Source organism: Camponotus floridanus, unplaced genomic scaffold (genome assembly GCF_003227725.1).
Source record: "Camponotus floridanus strain SB8 unplaced genomic scaffold, Cflo_v7.5 scaffold17, whole genome shotgun sequence".
Taxonomy (NCBI): domain Eukaryota; kingdom Metazoa; phylum Arthropoda; class Insecta; order Hymenoptera; family Formicidae; genus Camponotus; species Camponotus floridanus.
In genome coordinates this window covers 2,006,750-2,033,733 of record NW_020229292.1, presented here as the reverse complement: position 1 = coordinate 2,033,733, position 26,984 = coordinate 2,006,750, and the positions used below count along the sequence as shown (strand labels likewise).

General features: G+C 33.8%; 1 protein-coding gene across 3 annotated transcripts in view; it reads right to left on the bottom strand.

Annotated features, from left to right (window-relative positions):
* The window catches only part of LOC105257833 (epidermal growth factor receptor), a 157,584-nt gene that overhangs the window by 18,090 nt on the left and 112,510 nt on the right, over positions 1 to 26,984 (bottom strand). For 2 of the 3 annotated variants that reach the window (XM_025407248.1, XM_011268715.3), the window contains exon 2: positions 7,330 to 7,658. The exons of the other annotated variant lie outside the window; for it this stretch is intronic. In XM_025407248.1, the coding sequence (XP_025263033.1) occupies positions 7,330 to 7,459 (130 nt within the window). In that variant the 5' untranslated portion in view covers positions 7,460 to 7,658. The remainder of the gene's footprint in view (positions 1 to 7,329; positions 7,659 to 26,984) is intronic. 3 annotated transcript variants of the gene reach the window in all.

The following is a 26,984-nucleotide window of genomic DNA, read 5'->3' as shown; positions in this document are numbered from 1 at the left end:
GTGAGAGGCGGCATCGATTCATCTCGCGCGAATCTCGCGGCAGGCGTCGACCACCTCGGGAGAGATGTACATCTTGCTCCAACGCTGTCTCCGCTCGTTGAAGAGGAAGAAGCCGCAGACGTCAGTCAACGCGGTTGTCGCCTCGAGGAGTGTTAATACGTGAGACAGCAAGAGACGTCACCGTAGTTTAACTACAACTCGGTACATCGAATATAGGTGCGAAAAGTATCCATAAATTTCACGATATTCACACCTTTTTCTCCTTGTTCCTGTTCCCCCTCGAGATTTTTGATGACTTGTCAATTTATTTCCTTTAATTTTTTCGCAGAAGAAATAATTAACAGCGAAAAGCATTAAAGATGTATTTTTCTATTCATTATTTTATCATATTTTCATTCTTTTTCAAATCAAAGTTTGACTAATATTTTTTAATATATTTATTCATCTTAATAATTGGATATAAATAGCTCAGGCCAAAGTTCGGCGGTTCTCTTGAGGATGATTCGCGATACATGTGCACTTATTTTCGGATCAGGTTTAAAAGTTGAGCGAAGTGTTCACAAAATTACATCGTTCACCTTACATACTAATTTTCAGAATTCGCACGAGATTCGAAGCCGTATCTTGATCTCGAGCTGAGGCCATCGAGAGGCCATCGTCACTTTCCTCGATCGATGATCGCTCGTTCGATAACGTTCGTACGTGGGCGCGCACCTATATCACTCTCCTTCTCGGCGAATCTTGCAATAAACTGGCCGATCCGCGGCTGGCGCAGATTCCGCGCAGATAACTTGACCTCGGGCCGGTATCGCTTAACATCCCTGATCCAGCATCGCGCGATAGCCGAGTGCCTCGTCCTTTCGTAACGCGCGCTAAATTACCTGTCCCTTTTAACGTCGTGCGTGTAGCTTGAAGTGCTTGATGGGCGCCTCGCGGGCTTAACTCTTCAACTGTGGGAAAGATCAAGCGAAATCTTGGGAAAACGCGTGATTTTAAGATAAATTTCTACTCGTTCGTATCGAAATAGATTAATAATTTCACCCCGCTCTCAGAATGCCATGACTCTCGTAGTCAAATTAAATGTTAAATGTGTGGCAGGAAATCCATCAAATTAGATATTTCATCAGATAATTTTTCTTTCAATCTATTTTTTGTTCAAAATCATATTTTAAGATTGATAAATTGTAAATAAAACTTGATAAATCGTAAAAATAAAACAGTAAAAAAGAATGTTTTAAAGACTGTTTTTATTTTTATCGATCAAAAGTAAAAAGATCAATATAAAATTAACAAATTTAATTTAATAAGATAAAATTTATCAGTGTTTTAATAAATCTTTCTACTTGTATCTAAATTTTACAATAGTTTTTCTACGCAGATCGTAAATGGAGGAAAATGAAGTCACATTCTGATTATTATGCAATGGCTGGAGGGAATTTTCATCAACAGAAATTTCTTTATTTAATAAGTATTACACTCATATATTAAATCGCGAATTGCAAGCGGCCGACTAATGCATCAATTAAAAAGCAATTAAAATTGCAACACGCAAAAATATCGTCAGCAGAAGACTCGAGTTGATAAAACGAAATGCTCGAATGAAAAATTTGATCTCTTATATTAATTCAGCAACTTTGACTCTCATATATATTTTTCTTATATAAATTCTAACTGAAAATTAAATTCGTTCTGTGAAAGACAAGGATATAAATTTATTTACACACATATACAAATAGATATATTTATTTTTCTTGTTTGTATTTCGTAACAATTGCCCATTTTCATGTGTCAAACCTTATTCTCGATAAAATTCTTCTCGATGTGCGATCAATAAAAAAGTCACCCACACGCATCTCATTCTCATCATCCACCTACATTTCTCTGCTAGAACTGTTGGTGCTTATGCTTGATTCAATGTGTGCCATCGATCAAGCAGTCGTAGCGGAAGAACTTTATATCTTCGATTAATTTCTTTTCGTTTTCACCATTTGATATTTATTATGTTATAAATTAGCCATAAGGATATCTCAGATTTAATTGTGGATGATTTGTTCTCTATATTTTTCCATCTGACATATATGATTTTATTTATAAATTTTTATTCTAATTTTTATTCTTTACTTATTTATATTCATATTTTATGTATTTTATTATATTTATATTTTATATTTATATTTTTATATTTATATTTATATTTTATTTATAAATTTTTATTTTATACTCTTTTCCTCTCTCATCAAAATATAAATAAAATATAGAAAATAAATTATGCGACATACAAAATTTGAATATTAAAAATTCCTGAGATGATAATATTTCAATTTTAAAAATTGCACTATAATTGCATAATTATGTAGGATGCTAAATAGATTGATACGTTGCGATGATTTGACAAATATTCAAAATTATAATATATATTCAACGTAATCATTCACGCAAGAATATGCATATCACGTGCGTCGTATACATTTTATTTCAGAAATATCCCGGACAAATTAGATATATACTTCGTTATCGAGCGACTCGCCGATATTCCATTCTCATTCTGGGTAATGACGCTACTACGTTATACATGAGATTCTAGACAATGCTGCTCGTCGACGCGTTTTCGCGCATCATCGCATCAATCGATGGAGATTGCCATCACGAGCCCCTTTCTGATTCAGATATACAATGCGCAGCTCACGAAGAAACATTGACAGCTCCATTTGTGCGGCATTCAAGTCCCCTCGGACGCCCATTTTCATCGCGCTCGTCATCGCGCATCCCATCGAAAACCCTTGATTGACCTTCGACAGGGTGCATTTATATCACGATACGATACGTGTTCACTTTGGTTGAGAAACGAATGCGAGGCCACCTGTTACCCGGCCGATCTCACCTCGGGCTTGTCGCACGAGCTCCAAAGTGGCCGCCAGGCAGATTGCGAGAGACGTCAGATGGAAATGATTAATAGAAATCGGTTCATCCGTTATACCGCGTGTGCAATCTCTCCTTGGAATGTTGCCTCAATTGAATCGCGGCCGTAAAGCCGCGTGCTTGCGCAACCGCCACGTGTTCACCAATTATTCCGAATGAATCAATCATAGATTTAACACCGCGGTTTTTGCCAGTAAGACTAGTGGTAACAAACTCTTGAGTAAGATAAAAATTTGTCATTTTTTTTTTGTTAGTACGCAAGATAAATATTTAAAATGAAAACATGTAGTATAAAAGATGGACGGGGCATTTCGGAGGAGACACGCAGAAAAGTTATCTCTGTCCTTCTTACAATAATAATATAAATTGCTAAGTTTTCGGTCAGATTTTAAATGAGCTCCGAGCTGAAAAAGAATCTTAAACAAGCGCAAACAAAAATAATAAGACGAATAGATGACTGGAAATATTCGAGACGCTTCCAAAAAATGTCGGAAGGAATTTTAGTAGGAAAGACACGCGTGGATCCAGCGACGCAATCCTCGTCGTACATACATAAATAAATCCTATCGAGCATATTGAGCGGTCATATTTCATGGCGGGCAAAAAATGCGAGTGTCCCTCGGAAATCTGACGTCTCAATCCGTCTCTGGGATCTCGTCGATATTCCGAACGGTCAATTAAGGCATGCCTCCCAGATGTCCCCGTCTGGTCCTTACAGATACGTCGTCGACGATGATAACTCGTACGGGAAAACGGTATTACGTTCGCGCTATATCTCGCTTTCGCCTTGATGGACGACGCTCTCTCATGCCCAGATAATCTCCGTTTCTGCCCCACGTCTCGTTACTTACTCTTTACTTACTCTTTACCCGGACACGCTTGAAGATGCAATCTGCCAGAGGAAGACCCGGCGAAGGTGGAGAAACCTGGCAGAAGCGATGGTAGAGAAAGCGAGATTCTTTACAACCACCCAAGGAGAAATGTCGCAATAATTAATATCGTTAGCCGAGGAAATGAATATCGATGCCGGAATACGGCATCGAAGGGCCCGAGAATTCTTCGAGATTCGAAGATTAGGTTGGCACGCAAGAGCGAAGTAGAACGCTGCCAGGGCAGCAGCTTCATCGCCAGAGGACATAATGAATAAAATTTCTTGCCGCTCGTCGATTATTCTCGATGCCGGGGATATAAATAAAGAGCTCGGGGCGATAACAGGCTAAGCCACATGAGCGAGAGTCTTGTCACTCTCTTGGCATATGTTCGTTTACAGATTCGATTACGATGCCAATCAAAAATTCTTTCGTTCTCCTTAGAAATAATGTATTAAGCGACGGTTTCAAGAGCTGCAAAAAATATTAAATCTCATCAATAATCGTCGCTTTTGTTACTTATCGACCTTGTTTACAATAAAATACGATAAGTAAGAGTTTTTGAAAATTAAAAAAACATTTATAAATAAATAATTATTTTAATTTTATTTATTTTATCATTATAGTTATATTAAAATTAAAAGCATGGGCAGACTTGTGAAATTACTCGTTAATTTATTCTTCTGGCATAAATCAAACAAAACGTTAACGGTAGTAAACATGTAAAATTTCAGATGATACAAGTCACACTGAATAATTATCGAGATCGAGCAAAAATCGACAAGTTGTATAATGAATGTTTCAGGAGAAAAGAATCTATTTTGTGTGAAAGTCGGTACATGATCAAAGCGAGAGGTGCGTCGAGAGATAAATTTGAAAATTGCTGTAAGAAGACAATTTTTAAAAAAAATTCAATTTTTAATAGGCGTCCGATTTTTATCGTTTATTCTCTTGCCTAAATAATATCCTTGTGTTTTTACGTGGAAGGATTATCAGAGCTGCACTCGCCTCTTAATAGATGCTTTATTTCGAAACGCGATACATCTTAAAAACCGAGAACGATAAAGACGACCGATTAATTTACTGTGGCTCCATAATCCTTTCAAGGTAAATCTTCCCGTCTTTCTCTCTCCCTTTCTCTCCTGAATTGTCGTTCATTTCTCCTCTTTTTCTATTTTTTTTCTGAGAACGACAAAATAGAAACTGTAAAGCACGACATGATGGAGGTTACTTCTGGCTAATGGATAGAAAGAGATCGACTCAGGGCTTATCATTTTAATGGAAACTTTTACGGAGACCACTTTAGGCGATATCTTTTCGCGTCAGTTCTGGGTGGCTGTTCGCATGCGGAATAAGCTGCACATTTCAACTGCATAATATGCAGCTCCGGTTATTGTATTGACAGAAAGACATTCTGGCAATATCTTATTCTGATCAACATCATTTCAAGACGTTATGATCGTATGGGCTCCTAAAAGCCATTCAATCGTGTAATTTTTGACGAATCCTTTTCAATTTTTATTTTTACAATTTATATAAATATTTAATATAAAATTATTTAATATGAAATGTAATTTAATATAAATGTAATTTAATATAAATGTAATTTAATATAAATATTTAAATAAAAATTGTTAATAATGTTTAGCTAAAGTGTTGGGTTTGGATGAGTCTGCGCTGAGAGATAAAGTATATGCATATATTTGAAACCAAAAGCTAGATACTCTCTAATAAAATTAATAATAAATTTTTCAGAGGACCTGTATTAGTTTTAAAACCCTCATCGAGACGGACGATGATCCCGGATATTGGACACCTGCATTTTTATAAAATATATATATATAATAAATAAAAAAAATGAACCCGTATTATTTTGCTCTTTAGCCCGCCATTTTGGTCGACAAAGGAAATCCTGTGTCTGGAATAAGCACCTGCCTATGTTTGTGATTAACACACCATTTACTGCAATCATAAATCGAGTTGGAATATAGAAGAAAATTATGAAAAAATTATGTAATAATTTTAAATTATATTGTTTATAATAGATTATAATTTATATAAATTTTAATTAGAAAGGTACGTTTATTTAATTAGAAATTTAATTATTTTTAATTAGAAAGATATATTTATTTTAAGATTTTTGTAAAAAGTTTATTTAAAAGATTTGAAAGATATTCTGTGAAAGGTATATCTTGATATTAACTTGATTGTTTTGCAATTTTTTTTACATATTATAAGACATTAAAAGCTTTTAATATTGATAAGAAAAAATTGAAAAAATTAATATGCAGAAAAAACTTGTTATGACTAAGAGAAAAAAATAAAAAATAAAATATATAAAATAATATCAATTAAAATTATCTTATAATATTGTTTAAATTATCTTATTTCAATTCCAATTGAGAATTATTTTCAAAATTAATTATATTAATAATATAATTATATTAATTATTATATTATTATATAATTAATTTTGTAATATTCTCAATTGGAATTGAGAAGTAGCTTTTGCAGAAGCTACAAATTCGTCAATAATCTTCTCGATAAGCTTACAGATTAAAAATAATTAATATAAATTAATATAATAATATAATAATTATATTAATTATTATATTAATTTATATATTAATTATCTTTTTGATCTGTAAGCTTATCGAGAAGATTATTGACGGAATTTGTAGCTTCTGCAAAAGCGTGTGGTTTATTCGAACCGCAATGTCACGGCGGTTGAGCGCGATAATAGTCACAACAATTGTCTCCCATCATCAAGACCGATATAAACATTTTATATATGAGTCAAGCTCTTGTGGACCACGTGCCACAGCGTACTCTTAGCCACATTTTCAATTATAGAAGTGCCCACAGGATAAAGTGCACTTACAAGATGCGATGCTAGATCGCATCTCGACCAGAGACGAAAGGTAAGAGTTGAGATTTTAAACGGCGTGCGCTCTTTCTCCCCTCTCTATCTTCTCTTCTAGATAGGAGATGAACGGTACTTTCCAAAGGTACTTCGAGTAAAAGGGACTCTTCGACTAAGCGACGCCCACGCTGTGCCAGCGCACCGCTTCGCTTTCTACTTTTTCAGACGATCTCGATGATCTACGATCGAGAGTTCTCTGCCAAGAGAAGAACTTTACGCTCACGACAGTTGAAAAGCCAACTCGTAGCAACGCGATATGTGCTCACATGCGCCGATAAATTGCGTTATTCCTCCAACAATCTATATTCACCGATATTCGCAAGGTCTTTTTCTACTTTTTGATTGTTGACATCTTCACATTTCGACGAAACTTCGTCTCCGAACATTTGCGTTATTAATAAAGTAAAATATAATTTTAGTAAACATGTGTAATAATATATATGTTATTTTTTTAAATTATATTTTTACCTTATTAATAACATAATATTCATACGCTATATATTATATATTATATATATGACAAATAATTTTGCGTGAAAACGAAAAACAACGAAAATAAAAATGTCTTTATTGAATATTAGAAGTATCTAAATTCCAAATTTTCGCAGTAAAACTCACTTTTCCCTTTGACGAACTCGGAATTGAGATCCGATGACACGTAGCTACCGGCGATCAATAAGAGGAATGTTACGCCGAGAAGGTTGCAGCAGGTCGACAGCGCTCGTGGCCCGTGTCGGTGGTTGAACATGATGAGCTTTCATGCCCTTTACGAACCCGTAGGTCTTGCCAAGGTAATCTGAATGAGGATTTTCTCTTTTGCTTCGCAGGCCCGTCGATTATCACGAACGAGAAGAAGACCGGAGGAATTTCGAGGAAATGTTTCCGCCATCGCTCTCCCTTCTTTACCGTACATGTCACATGTCCGGCATTAAAGTCGTCATGATTGTCTGAAACGAAAAAAGTGGCAATCAGTAAAAAAATAGACACGACATACCAAGATTACTCTTGATATTGTCTTGTTTTGTTTTGAATTTTAAGACATAATTTTTAATTAATTATCAAGACAATATCAAGATTAAAATTGTCAAAATTATATTGGTTTTTAAAGAAAGCTAAATATTGTAAATTAAGTGAGAAAAATCACATTATATTAAAATAATTTTATTTAATTTAATAAAAATAAATTTATTTAAATAAAAATAAATTTATTTAAATAAAAATAAATTTATTTAAATAAAAATAAATTTATTGTCTTGAATTTTGCGCAATCCTAGTTAAAAAAGCATCGCAATGATTTAGTGCATTTAGTGATAAAAGCGACCGTCTATTAATCTTCTATATCATATCTTTCGCTTTTAGTTTCTCTTTATACATACGAGGACGGAAAATTACATAATCTGTGCGCTTTGTTTATTTTTCTCTATATCTTGGTTGCGTCCTTGAGTTTTGTAGAGATAAGATATAAATTGTATATTTTAGACTGAAGGAACACAGCTTAGAGAGTCTGGAATAACAAAGATTTGGATAGTCGCATTTGGAATGAAATCCTCGCGATGAAAATACGATTATGTTTTCGTATGCGAACTTTAAACGACGAGAGATGAGAGATGCGGAAGACAATCAGCATAAATCATCTTGCGTTGAAATCCCTGTTATTTTCATTAGAACTCTTAGGAATTGTGTTTCACGAAAGAGTTACGTGTGTAAATCAATAACCATCAGCCACTAGGATGAATTACGCCGATTGGCTTGTTTCCAACACGTGTTTCTAAATTATCACGACAACGATATTCATTATGCGTGCCTGAATTATACTATGCATGCATCCTCGATTGTATCATATGGCATTATGCGTTATGCTGCAATGAATTTTCGCATCTTAAAACAAACTAAATTTAAGTGTGTTTTTGCTTTAAATATGATTCGAATAATTTTTAATTCATATATTAAACTTTAATAATTATAATTAATATATTTAATTAATATTTAACTAATATATTTAATATATTTAATTATTTAATAATTAAATAATTAATTTAATAATTAAATTAATATATTAAACTATTTAAACTTATTTTGAGAAAATAAATCTATTAATGTTTATAAAGATTTAAATATTATTTTCGATAAAATTATTTTCTTCTATAAAAGAACATTAAATTTATATATATAATAATTTTCTTAAAAAAACAAGTAAAGAATTGAAACACAATACATTTTAATAATTAAGCATTTAATTTCATGTTTCTATCACCTGATTCAATTCTCATCTATTCAATCTATTATTCACACCGAATAAAATCAATATAAATCGACAAAAGGATTTTATATTGATTTCTGCCCAAAAAAGCGTATAATTAAAAAACTTCACTTGTGTGTTTTTTGACAGGCAGTTGTGTCATCGCCTCGTTTAAGGACTCCTTTCAACGAGCCTCCGTGGATTGCTAAAAAAATATTAAGGAGGAATAAGAAAAAACGAGAGGATGGAGGAAAGGACGAAAATCGAAAAAGAGAGGAAGACAATACAGCTAAAAAGCAGGTGTCTCGTTCACTCCTTCTCTTCCATTCTCCCAAGTCGCGATCTCATCCAGGGCGGGAACCATCCCAGCACTCTCTCTCGGTTTCCTCTTTGTTCTTTCGCACTCCCTGCGAAGTGGCGAACGCGAGTTGCCTTATTCGGACGCGACATGCGAGGATCAACTTAAGCAAATGACGTCGGCCGAATCGGCGGCATTCTAATTACGGCTGTCTCGTTAAGGTCGCTTTTTTCAGATCGCCCCTATTAATTACGATCGATACTCAACAACGAGCCATTGACGACGAGGCACCCGATCGTGATTGTCCTACGTTCACTTGCCTCACCTCGCCCTTCCCGGCGCGATTCTCCTCGGTCGTCGCGGTACCACGCTGTCTGCCGACAAGAAAGACGTGGGAGACGTTCCGAGGGGGAGACCTCGGGGTGCAGCTCGAGTAACAGCGATCGCATAACGCGTTGCGCGCGCAAGCTCGCACATTTCCGCAAATCAATGGCAGGAAAGTGGCGGAGATCGAATTTAATTTGCATTATAATGGAAAATCAACGTGTTAAAAATTCCATGATACTTTTGCAAATTGTCCAGTAACACACAAGTTTGATATCCAGTTAACTTGTACAGTTAATGGATCCAACAGCCTCGAAATATTTCCTCACTTTACGCAGAATGATGAACATATTTCTGGCATATTACATCTGTGCAAATCAACGAGAAGTGTTTGCATAGCGCTGGCGACTTGGTCAGAAACGCGAAGACACGACACGAATTACGAGCCTGCGAACCGGTTCCAGGCATACCGTTCGAATGGCGGAATTAACCCGAACTCTCAAAAGACTGGGGCGCCGTCGACACTTCGCTTAATTGCACGGACGGGACTTGTGCAAATTTTTATCGTTCGTCCACGGGGCTTTAATCCTCTCTTTATAGCTGTCTCTAATCGTTGTCATGTAAAAAAACGTCGTGGCATGAAATACGTCTTAAATTATCTCGTTGTTCGTCCCGCGCTTTTATAGAGTCTGTACAAAGTGCGAAAAAGCATGTAAGCGTCAATTTAATACGCGCACTTGACATCCTTAAAATCAAAATTTAGCGCGATAAGTCTATCGGAAGGTGCATTCTAGTGTCTGCTATCGAAATAACGAGAGATTGCTCAATATATGGCATCGCAAAGGCGATAAATTATTTACCTACTTATTATATAACAGAAAGAGAGTTTCAGAGAATTGGCGAGAAGGAGAATAATAACGATAAACGCGGATATTTTCCGGATAAAATCTCACAAAAAATGTTAATAAACTCCATATAGATTGCGTAATAAAATCGACTAATATTTTCTGATTGCAGGGAAAAAGAAATATTTCTTGCTTAACTCGCGACACACATCTTGACTCGCGACGCTTAGGTACTGAAATTTCACCGTGATTAAGGAAGTCGCGAAATCTAATAATTTACATTCGCGATAAGGAACAAAGCGGCATCAGCTCCAGTTACAGGCGACCATTCGCAGTTGTAACGTTATAACGTTATAAATAATATTTCCATGCGATTCTCATCGCGCAATTCTACGCATTATCTCTGTCAGACTCCGGTCAAAGTCCTGTTCTATTTCTAATTATGACAACTATTTTATTTCCGATTGAGATATACAGATTGCAAAACAAAATTTTGCATTTTATGTGCATTATAGCTATTTTATTTTATTTTATTAATTATCATTATTAATTATTAATTTTTTATTATTATTATTTATATTTGTATATAAATATGATAAAAGAAATATTATTATAACAATTTTATATACAAGAAATATTTTTGAAGTAACTTTTATTTAATTAAATAAAATTAAATAAAAAATTACTTCTTAATCATCACTAAACAAAACGCTTTTTTATGGTTTCATCAGAAGATAGTATAGTGTCCTTCCCGGGAATCCATAAAATTTAAACAGATTTTTAATTTGCTATTGACGAAATTGATTCAAAAAGTTTGGCGTCTTATTAATTATGCAAAAATAGTTTAATGTTTATTTATTTAATTAAATATTTTTAGAAAATTAGAAGATATTATTTCATTAGTCTTAATTTTCGTCAAAAGATTTAGATTTATGCGAATATGAATGAACGAGGGAAACTTTGATCATCCTTAAAAATCATAAGAAATTTCGATTCGTAAATAAATAATATTGCTCCGATACGATATTTATTATTTTGTAACAATTTTATACTAGGATTTTAAATCTATAGAACACGCGTAAAAAACGCAATAACGCGACGCTGTCAACAGGCAAAGGCAAGGAAGTACTGTTGAAGAAAATTCACGACGGAGGAAGGAAGTCTATTGGTCAACAAGAAATCCGGAATGTCTTCTCGCAGACCGAAAGAGAGATAGAGAGAGAGAGAATCCTTCGAGGAGCAACAAATGGCAAGGACTCGGAGAGACAATAAGAATAAGAGACTTTGCCATGCGACGACATCGATCGTATATATCGTCTCGCGAGGACCCACGTCCTTCGTCTTTCCGGCTCTCTCTCCCCCCGTGACTCCCCATACTTCGCACATGGTCGGACCCGGGCACAAAAGCGGCGTCCTTTGAGGGAGGGTCCGAAACAAAAAGAGTGCCGACGAACACGGCGTGCAACCGTGTTAACTGCGCTGCTTATGCATTCATATCCTTGTTTCGCGACAACCTGCTGATTGTTTCCACAAAACGCGACAACCCCCTTGTAGGCCGTCCGGGCCGGTTTTTCGGCAGTCGCGAGGGAGATCCTGGGCCGTAGGTGCCGCGCAAAAAGGATCAATTTGTATGCGGGTGAACGCTCCCCCTTTTCTGTCGCCGTTCTTAACAACGCTGACTATGTAACGTCTGCGCGACAATGGTGACGGCGAGATATAAGAGCGCTCGAGAAAATGCGCCTGTGCACCGGAAGGCAAGCAATTGAAGTGCCTAAGGCAACAATGTTCTAAACCGCATGAAAGAGAGAAGGAGGGCCGAGTGAGGTTCCGAAAGATTACGTTTGTTTCTTAAACCCCGACGATGCTTCTATTCAAAAGCGTTTACGTTGTTTTTTAGAGCTAGGGGTAAAACGATTGTGAACGAAGTATGAAATATTCGAGGCGCACACGGGCTTATATTTATTAGTTTGAAATAATATTTGGAAATAATTAGACAGATGCAATATTTAAAAACACGTCTGTTAAAGTGTATATCATTTCTATCGGTGATTTCAAATAACACTCGATATGTATAAAAAAGATATAAAGTACTAGAGTAACATTATTAAGAAATTAGTATGAAAAATAAAGATATATCTTCTAATAATTAGAAAAAATCGTATGAATTTTTTTTTTAATTTACATGAATTTCGATTTTTTTAAAATATAGAATATTAAAAGATTTTTAATTTAATTAAAAAATTAAATTTGAGTTTATATTTAAGTTTAATTAAAAAATTAAATATAACAATTTAATAAAATTAAACAATTAATTAAATTAAACAATTTAATATAAACAGATTGATAGATGTAGAAATAATTGTGTTAATATAAAGGTATTATAATTTTCAAGAAAGTCTTCCTGAAAAAAAGAGTATATATTTTTAATTAACAGATTTTTTATTAACAGTTATATATAAATGACAGTTTTCTGATCATGATTAACAGCTGTTTATTCGCATATGATATCTGCCGCCACATAGTATATTCAATTTATCATCGTCAATAATATAAGCAAAAGTAAAGCTTATTTACTCAAGCAGCGAGGAAAGGCCAGACGCGTACAACATCGAAATAAAATACAAGCTTGTTATCTTTCGTGATATGAATCCCATGAGTATATATACGTGACTCTTTCTGCTCTGATCTTCCCTCATTCTCAAGGAAAGTTAGCACTTTTCTCAAGTGCTCATGTATATCTCCTTATCGACGATATAAAATTTTGATTAAAGATGATAAGCAGAGCTGTATTTTTTCAACACTTGCGATATAAAGAACTGCAAAGAATATATATAAAATAAAATATATAAAATGGGATATATCATTTATTATAAAATATTTCATTTGAAAAAGAGTTAAATGAACAAGAATTTCTAAATCAAAATTTTAAATAATAAGATATAAGTAATTAGAAAATTAAAAAAGATGATAATAATTGTAAATAAAAAGAATCGTAAATTTTAGACACTTATATATTTTAATAATTATTTATTATTTATTACATTATTAAGTTATATAAAATAATTTCCGGAATTTAAATTTTCATGTTTTTACTCGTACTAAGATTTAATTAATTTTTCTTACAATTTTGAATGATTAAAATAAACATTCGCTCTTTTAAATATTTTTGTCGATATGATCAAAATTTAATTCGCTTAAAAATATATTCTGTTAATTTACTTTGAATAAAACAGAGAGTTGGATAAATAATTCATCAATCAATCTTGTCGCAACGTTAATTGACCAAAGCTCTTGAAAGAAGAACATGAAAAAATCGAAACACATAGTTAACCGATGACAAGGAGCTCGGATAACGGTAACGTTGAACGTGAGCGCGATTCTCATGCTCGAAATTCAGGCTCACCAAGTTGAGATGTCGCGATTTTTACTACAAAATACTTAGAAAATATTTTCTCTTGTCCTTGCCTTTTCTAAATATTTTTTTTTATTTATAGAATTTGTTATCTTTATCAATTAGTCGGATTCTAATCTTTGAGAAGTATTGATCAAAACAAAAGAAATCTTTTCTCTTTCAGTTTTCTTTTTAATTCTCTCTTGCATTTCCTTTTACGTCTATTATGGAGACATAAATTTGACTCTATATCGTCCTCTGTTGGCTGACAAACACTGCCTCTGTTGAATCAACTCTGTTGAACGAATCGCCGATTTCAGTGCAAGCTTACTTTCCCAGCAGACCTTATATGGCTCGATATTTTATTTTGTACAATCCTCAGCAACAGATTGCATGATCAGGCACCATAAAGTCAAGATTGTTTCTCAAACGTGCACGATAGGTAAAATTATTATTTCAGGTAAGTTGTTTGAAAGGCAGTATCTGATTTAAATAAAAAATATTAATGAACATCGGATTGCATTTCTCACAGCGATATCTGCGAAAGAAAATTATACAAAATACTAACATTTTGCATACTTTGTAAATAAATAATAAAGCAAGAAAGCAATCTGAAAAAATGTGAAAAGAAAAGGAGTAAAATGGTAGCGATTGCGGTTCATGAAACACTCATGGCTTCTTATGACTCGCGCGAATCATGGTTCGCGGTTCGCTAATAATATTCGTGACTTCGTGATTGGATTTTCATTTAAGGAAGAGATATCGTGGCCACGACGTGAGTCAGAAAGCGCGCTACGAAATCCAGGATCGCCGCTCACGATCGTCTCGCTCGCGAGGATTCCAACCGGAATTTCGAGTTACGAATAACTTCTGGCGGCTCGACCTGCACGCTTCGTACATCTTCGCGGCATGACTAGGTTTGCGTGAAAAGTTGCCGTAGCCTCTTCTTCGGACATGTATATCTACCAACGAGAATCTTGAGTCCACGAAACCGAGAAGTAGGTACAATAAAAATAAATATGTCTGTATCACGATGATACTACTCTTTTTTTATTTTTAGAAATAATAATATTGAAATAATAATTATTACGAAACATAGATTATAAAAAATTATAAAAAATGTTATAAAAAAGATAAATAAAAAAAATATTAAAATCGTCTCTCTAAATTTCAAGAAAAATTCTCTGCTTTATATATTATATAATACACTATTTAATTATTTTTATTTATATTTTAATGTATTTTAAATATATTTTAAATATTATCTAAATTTTAATATTATTAATTTTATTATTTAAATTTTAACATATTTTAATTTTAATTTTAATTTTAATTTATTATTTCATTTTATTTTATTTAATCGAATAATTTTATCAAAATATAGAATGTGAAAAATTATTAATCCAAAATGACATGGTGGAGGCAATATTGTGTCTGTAATATTTAAATTACAAACAACGAGTAGTAATTTTGGATTTCTTCTCTCGCGAAAATTGATCCCTCCCACAATTTTTCAGCATACTCCACGTATGCTTCTTCGACGTATTATCAGCATGACAAATCGCGTGTAGGTATTATTTTCCGAGCCGCTCTGACCAAGAACAAATTGCCGGTGGCGAGATGTGGGAAGATCAGCGACGCCAGGGTTGAGCGTTCTCGTGAGGTTCCATCGAGAGAGGAGATCGATCGCGCGGTCGCCTTTATCCCGCAGGTAAGATTACACTGTGGGACTAATCAATGCTTCCACGAGCCGGGTGCGTTCCGCTTCGACCGATCCTCGGCGGATCGCAAATTGACGGTTCCGTCGAGGAATCGAGCGAGGAAAGCGGCAGGCAAGAGCCCGTCGAGAGAATCGCGCCACGAAGAGGATCCGATGAATAAAGCGAGCTGGTAGTCGAAGAGGATAAACTGTCGAAGCGGCATAGAAGCGGAGATCGCCAAGATAAACGCGTCCACCGTGCATTGTGCCGTTGCAAGGGCCTCGTGTTAAAGTCGCACCGGATTCTTATCCTCAGGATCTATCCTCGCTGCCTTGAAAACCTTCGCGATGCCGGGCTGCAATTTTTGATTGCGCGAAAAGACGCCGATAATGGCCTGCGAAGACGCATGGCATGTTTGAAAACTTGAACGCAAAAGTGTGGAATTTATGTTTGCGACATTTAAAGATGTTTTGTACCTATTTTCAAAATATTGAGAATTTAATGAAAATTGTACAGAATGTCCTTACATATGTTTTAGAATCTTCAGTAGAATTTTTAAATCGATTCACTAAAGCGTTCACAAGTTATAAGGATTTTAATTTGCACCGAATTAACATGTGTTCTTATGGGAAACGTATAACCACATCGATTCAAATGATAAAAACACATGGAAATAATATTCAGAATTTGTTTAAAATTTGTAAAAGTTTAGATACAGAGGAAATATTTGGTCAAATAATATTATACAAGTACTAACTGGTTGAAAATATATTAAATATAATTTAATGAAGTTACTCATGTATCTGTCACAAGGCGAAATTCTCTGCCAAAAGTTAATCATTTCGATTAACAAAATTAAGAATATTTCAGTAAAAACGCAATAAAAATTAAAAAATATATTTCTGTATTGTAGCAAAGATCAAATTGTAATATTCCACACAATTTCTCACACTCAAAATACATCAAAAGTGGATATTCGTCAATATTGATTTTCAGCTACTTTTTGCTGAGATTGTACATACAAAACATCCTTAAAGAATTTTGCATAAATTCTGCAACATGATAAAAATTTGCAGTAAGAGTATCTTAACGGCAAACAAGTGAAATATATAGATAAAGCACGATTTGTAAAATGCAATTTGAAGTAATCTAACAGATCTATGCGATTCGTTTGTCTCGCGTGACATTTTTGTGACAGGATCGTTAGGATTCATGTTTTTTTCAATTTATGGAATAAAGTCGTGTTCAAAATTTTGTCCAGTTAATTCAGCGGCAGATCAAAATCAAACGAGCTATAATGTTTGTACGGATGTATCTTTTTGGTTAAGATTGTAAAATGAATCGTCTAAAACATATTTGCGGTATAAATGTCTCTCGTCATATTCCATCCAGTAAGTTTCCTTTTAAATATTTTTAAATCTAGAATTTCTCATTAAATATTCTCATGTATATCCATATTCTAAAAATGTTGTCATAAATTTAAATATACATGATAATACTTTAAAAATAATTCATCATTTTTTAAACAATAATCATTACTTTAAAAATAATCTTTCTCTATCATTTTAATAATTTAAGATTTTTCTCAAAAGTGCATGGTATATATGTAATTAATAAAATAACAAATTAATAAAATAACAAATTAATAAATAAAATAACAAATTAACAAATTAATTAATAAAATAACAAATTAATAAAATTTACAAAAATAATATAAAAATATAAAAATAATATAAAATAAAAATATAATATAAAATATAATATAAAATAAATAATATAAAAATATAATTTTTATTACATTTTACTAATATTGCTTTAATTAATTAAAATTGAATAATTAATTATTTCTATATTATTATTGTATAGATGCCGTACTCCCATCACGTTATGGACAGCACGCTGATGTTTGTTTTGAAAATCAGCAGTTTAAATCTCAAGCACCAGATCAATTTTCTCTAGCAAAGAAAAACCATGACTTTGGTATCAAATATTCAAGACACTTTCAAGATGATCTACGCTTCGTTTCCAAAGGAAACAAAACGATTTGCAAGCAACGCAGTAGAACCAAGTCTAGCGTGACGTCATTGAAAAAGAAATTGTCGATGGATAAAAAGTTGCCATTAGGAAATGTAGTAAGAACGGCGTGTCATTATTCCACGTGCCGAAATGTCAAATTTAATAGCGGCGGATTTAATAAGCGACACGAGGCGCAAATCGTTGCGATCATGAACGGCGCGAGGAGCGTAAATCATCACGATAGTTTTGTCACACAAAAAATTGAAAAATACCCTCGATCGTATGCGGAGATGATAGCCGATTACAGCGAAGCCCTACATAAAGTATCCACCGTAGGTGGACGAAATGATAGTCTTTATTTCGACAATACAATGCGTAAGAGTCCATTCAGTACTTTTTCGACGCCATCTTCGGCGAAGAGAATTGTGAACGTTGAAACTGTACATAATGGGGTTCCGATTGAAGGGCAAGAAAATTATTCATCTCTTCCCGCTAATACTATTGAGCCGTTTGATCGATGCATTCAGCATGGCAAGATCAACACTGTCAAATGTCACGATACGCGCGTTGCTAGAGCGATAAATAAAGCTAACAGTCAAGATTGCAGGATTACTAATGATTTAAAGGACGACGATCGCTCTTACGCAAAATTGGGTGCCAATTGCAGCAAGTCTATGCATGACATTTCGCTCGCAAATGTCTCAAACGGTGGCTTAGTACCGAGCAAGAATGTATTGGCAAGAAATTCTCTTCCATCCTTTGTCACTTCGAGGAAAGCCAATAGCACGAATACGCAAGAAACGTTGAGAAAAACATCTCTTAGTGTTGCCACGATACCGCTCGAGAAGACTGTCAAAGAACAGCTGATTGTCCCAGAGGAACAGAATTGGTTGAAAGAAATAGAAAGCGTGACGAGCGACTTGAAAAGTATCATCGACAAGAGAGCCACAAGGGCTGTTGACACTTCTAAACTGAAAGAAAGTGACACATCGCAATTCGTGGATACATCTGACAACTCGCTGCACAAGGTCCACAGACTCACAAAGCTTACCAAAGCTCACAAACAAAAGGAGAGAGATGCAACAGTTAAAAAATTAAACTATCAATCTGATAAAATGGAAAAATGTAACAAGGATTTCGCGCTGCAAAAGCATAATTATTCGCAATTGAATAATAAGACCTCAAATCTACCGCAATATTTTAGTTCCCCTGCGAGAAAGAACTCAACACACGTATCGACCAGCGGTGTATTAAAGCAACCGCATGTCAAATTACGCATGGTGCCTTCCGAAAAGGAATCCGTTGTGTCCATCAACGTGGATTCGGTCCCGACTGGGCTGTCGGGTTCTCCAAATCCTGCCTCCGAGCAACTCTCGGTCGTGGTGCAATCCGATCGAAAGGAGGATCCGCAGCCGGTGGAAAATCAATGGGCCGTTTCGACGCTTCATCGAGGTGCGAAAAGCGCGTCGCAGCGCAATAATTTCGGCCCGATGCGCATTTCGATCAGCGAGGACTCCGCCCCGGTCAAACAGATTGAGTTTTCAATCAACGGCAAACCGGTTTCGGAGCTGAAGAGTATCACCGCGAGGACCGAGAGGCTAGATGTGGTGAGCTCGATGGACAAAATCGAGATCAGGATACCGTTTGCCAAGGACGACGCGAACGCGCCGAGCAGGATCGGAGAGACTGACCTATCGAAGGCGGCCGACTCGAGCACGGGTCAGATATTGAACGTGCAGATATTCGCTAATTTTCAGAATGAAAAGGGCAGCACCGAAAAATCAACACGACATCAATACGACAGGACTCCGGCATCGCCGTCGCCGATTTCTAAGAGTTACTATTCTATAGAGGATACTTTTGGCAGCGATAAGCAGGGATTTTCTCAGAATATAATTGAGAAAAATATTAACCAGCATAAAGCTTCAGACGATATTGAGTTCAATATCCAACGCAAGACAGCGAGAAATCTTTCAACCGATAAAACGATGACGAATATTTCATTAAATGAGGGAAGAAATAATTTTGAAATTAAAAATTGGAATATCAAGAAAACGACGAATGCTGTAAGATCGCCGATCAACAAGTATGATAAAAATGAATCTTCTGATCATCGCGTTTCTTCAAAAATGATCCCTTGGTGGTCCTCCTCTGATTCTTTCAACAAGATAAAAAAGAAGAAAGAAGATCCCAAACCGCTTGCGCCATCGAATCGAAATGAAAAGAAAGCAATCTCGAATTTGAGTCACAATCTTGTCACTGAATCTTTACCACCTAAATGGAAGGAAACGTCAAATTCAACGATATTAGCGAAGAAAATACAACCGATAAATGACGCAACTGCTGCTTTAAATAATTTAAGCAATTTGACTTCGTACTCAAATTCTGTAGAGCGATATGTGGAATCTAAGCCAACTGTTCACTGTTCGTATTCCTTTAAATTAAACCCGAATAATCTTAATGCTATCCCTAATATTATAAGAAATAACTTAAAAAGTAAAGATAATGAAATGTCAATTGTACAAGAAGATAAGAAAGTTTTTGGGATTATACAAACAAAACCAATTTCATTAGCTATATCTGATACAACGAATATAGGCGAGCATGATGTAAGTAAAGGAGAGAAAGCATCTATGTCGCAAGAAAAGACGTTAAACAGCGCGCAAGATTTACCATCAAATAGAAATCGAGAGAAGAAAGATAATTATTTCTTAAAGCGAACAAAGTCGATCGATGACGTATTCAGTACAAAATCAAAAATGGAAAATATTTCGGATGCTTTAAAACCGATGGAAAAAAGAAAGGACAATTCGATCGATTATGATTTAAAAATATTGCGAGAACCAACAGTGAAATTAAATAATCGAGTGAGAGAAATTCAAAGTCCACTAGCGGGCACAATAACGACAAAAGACTTAACGTCGAATACATCCGCGACAATATCAGTAAAGCAAACAAAGTTAGATAAGACGAAGAAATCGAAACCAAAGGTGAACATTTTGAAACTGAAAGAAAATCTAACAATAAAAAATGTTGCGACATCAGATGTGAATCAACAAAAGAAGAATAAAAATATACAACAGATTCATCAAAGTGAAGTTATGACTTCAAATTCTTCGGATTTTGAAAATTTCTTGAAATCAACGCAAACGTTAAGAAAGCAAGATAAATTAACTGAAGATACCATCGTTTTTCCAAATAATCCTAATCAAAATAATAAAAACTCATTATTAGAATATAATAAAAACAAACCCAGCTCTTCGTCAAACATAAGAATATCTTCAGGAACGCTTAAGAAGTCAGAAAAATTAGGAATGTCAGTAAAAATGCCATCCGAAGAATCAAAGCAAAATAGATCGAATAATTTATCAAATATAAAAAATACTTTAGAAACAATTCAAGAAATTGAAACATTGAGAGGCCCGACACTGCCAAAGTCCAAAGAATCTTTGATAAATCAAAAGAAATTACCGTCAGAAATCATAAATGAAATACAAATAAAATACGACACAAATAAAAATAAAATCACTAATATAAATAATCAATCACAAACCAGATCCAATTCGAAAGTAGTAACTTCTGCAATAGAGGCTCGTGAAGTAAGTAAAAATCCGATGGATAAAAATGCAACGTCAGATAAATTTGTAAAAAAGATAAATGCAAAGGATAATGCAGAAGATACAACAGTCAGGATCGTAACACAAAATCCCAGGAGCAAGGATTCATTATTGAAGAAATGCGAAAAAAACCCGGATAAGTCCAAGTCGGGCAAGGATAAAAGAAATCCTTCGAAATCAGCTGATTCTCTTTCGAAAAAGTCAGCTGATTCCAAGACGAAATCCATAGTAACGTCAAACGATAATTGCACGTATGATAGAAAATCGATGTTAACGAAAACGGAACCATTGTACCCGAATTTTAATAGGAGAGATACTATATCGAATTCGCAATCAGCCATGTTTAAGTGTCCGCGAAATTTACACAACGATATGTTAGAGTATCGCGCGCCAAGGGTAATCGGAAGTGCGTGGATTAATATAGACAGACCGGAGAAAAGCATGCTATATTCCGCGTGGTTGCAGCAATCTAGAGACGACATTAACAAGAGAAAATATTAACAATGAGAAATTATTTTAATTGCATGTCATAATGAGAAATTTCAAGAGGATTTATTAAAATGGAATCAGTACAATTTAAATTGAGCCTAAATTCATATACGCTTTAACAGCATCAGATATTAATGTATGTTATGTATGTTATGGTGACTTTGGAGAAGCTTTAATGAATAATAATTTTGAATAATAATAATTTTGATATGAAATTGCCAGACGTAATAAATAATTCTGTCAAAGGGACACGCACATGCATTACTTAATATATGTCGTAATCGAACTCTTTGATCGCTTCAGAGACTGGAACGAGAGATTTAGATGTGGTTTGCGCAAAGGTTCTAATCACTTCTCGGATGGCTTTGCGTTTCGTCGGCCGGTCTCGAGAAAGCGCCGGATTGGGTAATTAAAACTCTCATTAAAGCCGTTGGCGGCATCTTGAAACGCATCGTGGACAATAGGCTCGAAACGAGGCCTCAGGCCACAAGAATAGGATCGCGCCGAGGGAGCAGATGACGAGACGAAGCACAAATGGACCACGAACAAGGGAGGAATATCGTCAAATTTTCGTTTATAATCGAAAATATCAATGTTCTTAAGTCTTCTTCGCCATTTATACTAATCTTGTCGATTATTAAAAATTTGACATTTATAACTCGTCAAAATATTTTTCTTTATTTATTTAGTTAAAATATATATAAGATGAAAATTAAGATTTTATTCTCTTACTTTTTTCATCATATTTATTGAAATTAATCGTAAAATTTCTTCCTGTATAGCACTTAATATTTTATTTATATCTAATATTATTTATATCTAATATTATTTTTTAATTAAATTTAAATTTTTTAATTAAATATTTAAAATTAAATTAAATGAAATTAAATTTAAAATTAAATATTTAATATATAATAAATGCTTTTTTTAATAATATTCAATAACAGAAGCTATCATAATTAATGAAAAAAAAACAATACTACATATTATATAATAATTTAATCTTTTAATTATATTTGCATAAAAAATCACGGATTTAAAGCTAAATTAAATATAATAAAATGAAATCAAAATAATTATCACACAGTAAATTAAATCGATTTTCTGCATAATGCACAGGTAAGAATTTTTTAAAGCGAATTATCGATTTTTCTCAACATCCTAGCAAGTGATCGGAACTTATGCATGAACCCGATCCTCCGAGTCGTGCTATCGGTACGGCACGATACCCGTCATTATGCCAATTCGCGACGGGTACCAATTTAGGGCCTGCAACATGAGAGCCTCGGACTCGTCGAAGATAGTGCTCCATCGAAGGGCGCTATGGTTCGTGCCACATCTCGTACGCGTGAGCGAGAAACCCATCATTATACACGTTTACTGCGCACATAGACCCATTCTGGCAGCTCGCCAGTCATTCAAAGTAATGTATCCGGATAGTCAGGGTCAAGCAGAGCTTTATCGACAGCTGTACATTGAATATACTTCATGCTTGTATCGCGCTTAGTCGTGCCTCACGTTGCCTCTCCCCGGTCTTATCAAGTATTAGTGACCTCATTATGCTGACATGGAACAGTATTAATAACCGTAATTAACAGCTTTTCGTTCCTTATTATCATAATTTGAATTATGGTTTGACGGAAAAAAATATATATAACGAAACGTTGCATAATTAAAAAAAATTTAATATATGTATATTGATAGACAAATTAATATTAATATTAAAATTAATATAATAATAATAATAAAATTATTATATAATAATTATTACAAAATTATTATAGTAATAAAATTAAAAGTCGAAATAAAGGAAGTCACTCAATACGATTCCGTTATTAATCTGCTTTTATTTTAGTAGAGTTTATATTCGAGAAGAAAGAGAATTAAATTCAGAAAAATTGTCCAATTTCTACATTTTTGAAATAATAACTTTTCGAGGCTATTGCAATGAGATCGAAGATAATATCATGCTTTCTTTTTTCCCCCCATTTTTTTTCAAACTAAATATATTTTTATTATGTTATAAAAAATCTTTATCAGAGAAAACAATTAGTGATAAGGTATTATATTTCCTAAGGTATTATATTTCCTATAAGGTATTATATTTTCGTTAATTTGTGGAAGTATTTTCGATCGAAATGAAAAAGAAAAACCCTGGTAGGAAGCGTCGTATTATCGAGCTGTGCCAAGCTCGCGGGTTCCAGTTGATGATAAAGTCGTTAATTATCGAGAGCGACGAGCAGCATCCTTGATATAGCCAGGAATGCAGATGAGTTTTTTTTGCGCTACTCTCGACATTCATCTCAAGATCTCGACAACCTCTCCTGCCGCCTTGGCTTTCCTCCGCGCGGCAACGAAAGTTGATCTGACCCCACGAGAGTCCGGTTCAACCCTACCTTCCTCCTCTTTCTCCACCGCTACCCTCTCGATGCCTCTAACTGCTACGTCGGACCCCGGTTTGATTTATCACGGCGTTGCCGGCAGCCTCTTATAAATGTTCAGGAACAACTCTACTGCTACGTCCATCGCTCATCCCGGCGGAACGCGAGAGATTCCGAGGAATCCCGCTGACTTTTCCTAAGCGTCCTTGAACAAACGTCAGGTAAAATTCCCGAAGATTCTCGATTTCTTGCGATAATCGAGAGAAACTTTGATTCCAGGGATTATTTCAAATTCGATGTACCTTTTAGCGAATTATAATTTAAAAAAATTATAGCAATAAAATGGAAATTAATTTTATAAACGTATATACTTTATAATCTACTTGTATCATGATTGTATTTTATTATGCAAATATTATACAAGTTTTATAATAAATTATGATATCATAAGATTATTGAGTTAAGATAGAAAAATATATATTTGAAATAATCATTTAATTAAAAATATACCTTTGGGATATTTAAATATTCGATTATTTTCGCAGAAGCAAAACAGTTTGATAAAGTTAATCCTTAATACATACGATTTAACTTTCACTCTGCGTTTCGATCTTTCCTCTCTATAATGGCTCCCATAAAAGGCATCCCATTATGTTTCTTTACGATTCATAAAAATAGTTGTTTCACGTATGAAATGCTTTTATTTCATTCGCATCGACGCGCTGAATATGGGACGAGAAGGCTACGCTGCATTGTAATCGTAAAAGAATCTAAGTAACAATTATTGAATTCTTGGATATGCCTAACTAGATGCTCATCCTTTCACTTGAAAGAACCTATATATATCGTTAATATATATAATGTATTATTTTTCAAAATTAGATTAAAAATTAAATTTAATAAATTTAATAAGAAATTATTAAAAAGAAAATTGTAATTTTGCGTAAAGCATTTTCAATGAAAAATATTAAATATCAAAGGGTAAGAAAATTGCTTTGACAGAATTGACAGCATATATTATATATTGGTTTTTATGATGCATATGACTTGTATGCCTAGTTTAGACGCTTCCAATTGTCCCTCTTGTTTGTTTTAATTATGCAATGATGCATCCTATATCAATCTCATTCTTGGCACATCACGCAACATGCATCATGCATTTTTTGATACCATAACTACAGCAAGCAATATTAATTATCTTCAAGGTAAATTGCGTACGGCAAGACTTTTTCTTTTACGTTCATCGTCAAGAATTCATTTGCTGCAGATGATTGAATACATCATAATATATTATTTATAAACAACCTTCGAGTAAAGGTTCTTCCGCGCTTTAATTTTTATTTCTTCTCGCAATTAGATATTAATGTTAACTGAAAATGTTTCTTTATATCAGTATCTGAGTTTAAACTTATGTGTAATAAAGTTTTACACTTTTAAAATCTTTTATTCTTTGCTAAAAAAGAAATGAGTATACTTAGCATTTACGACTGAACATAAAATAACATGTTGGGCGATCGGTTACATGTGTATTTTATACGCGCAAGTGCCTTACTTAATGAAAGATTATAATACTAGCAAGATTTCTCCGCAAACCGGAGAGAGTGTCCAATTTTCTTCATTCTTCAGTATTTTTCGCCGTTTTTTACTCTGGTTCTGATATAATCATTCCTTTTTCTCACGTGTAGAAATTACTTTCCTTTATACAATAAAATTTACAATTTTTTTATTAAACTTTTATAGCATTTAATTCTTATTTAATTCCTTCGAAATTCTTTAAGAAAGACAGAGGAAAAGAAAAAGAAATAGATATATAAAAGAAAAATTGAGATGCGACTAGAAAATGAAATTTGTAGAAGATGCAATTTATTATATATGCATTAAAAAATAAATAAAAGATACGTTAAAAATATGAAAAAATATTGTCAAGTTAGATTTAATCCGATTTTAATTCTAGCGTTATTTTGTGCTGTTCTACTTTATGCTTTTTTATTATCATAAGTCTCTCCGATTTCCACTTGTGTCTTGACAGGACGATCGAAAACCCCTTAATCTCTTAACAACGAAAATGAAAGTGTTCGCGGGAGAGAGACATCGAGAGGAGGCAGAAGAAGCCTCCTCTTTTTATACAAATAAAATGGCGAAATCAAGTCGAGGAAGCTAATCCGCTTACGCCGAAGAAGCGAGGAATGCACATTCGCGACGAAATCGCAGCAGATTAGTTCTCAAGTCATAAAGTTATAGAAACATCAAGGTATAGGTGACATGTGTCTTTCGCGAACGAGCTTAAATTAGCCTAATAGGGTCGAAAAATGCGGCACGACGAACAGTATGGCAATATTAAGGAGAATTTGTTACACATCAATTGGATTTTACAAGAGCCACGTGATTTCATTTTTATTTAACAGTCATTTCTGCGGTTCGTTGTTTATGATTTATGACTTTGTTATCTAAGTCGATTCGATTTTTTAAAAAGGAATTAGACAGATTATGTCAAAAATTAATAAAATTTTGAGATTCATGAATTTGCACAAAGCATTTTTAAAACATAAAATTAATAATTTAAAAATTTGTGAATTAAAATAAAAATTTGCCTTCTAGAATTAAAATTTTCATTTTCACGAATTTTTATCTACAATTAAAGTCGTGATACAATCATTATAAAATAATGAAATAATATTTTAAGATTAAATTATATTCTGGGCAAAACTTTATTTTGACTCACATAAATCAATTATTAATTTTATATTTTAAAAAATTAAGTATTTTGCTATCAAATTCATAAGTCTCGAAATTGTATTTATTAACTTTTAACATAGCTAATTCGTCCTCTTAAAGTTATAATAAACCTTTTTTTCTGCACTATATCTTATATGAGAGAAAATATTTTTTAATTGTATAATTAAAGAAAAATTTTGATTTTTCAACTTTCTTTGAAAATCTATTAAAATTTCAAGTTTATCTATTTTTTTAATT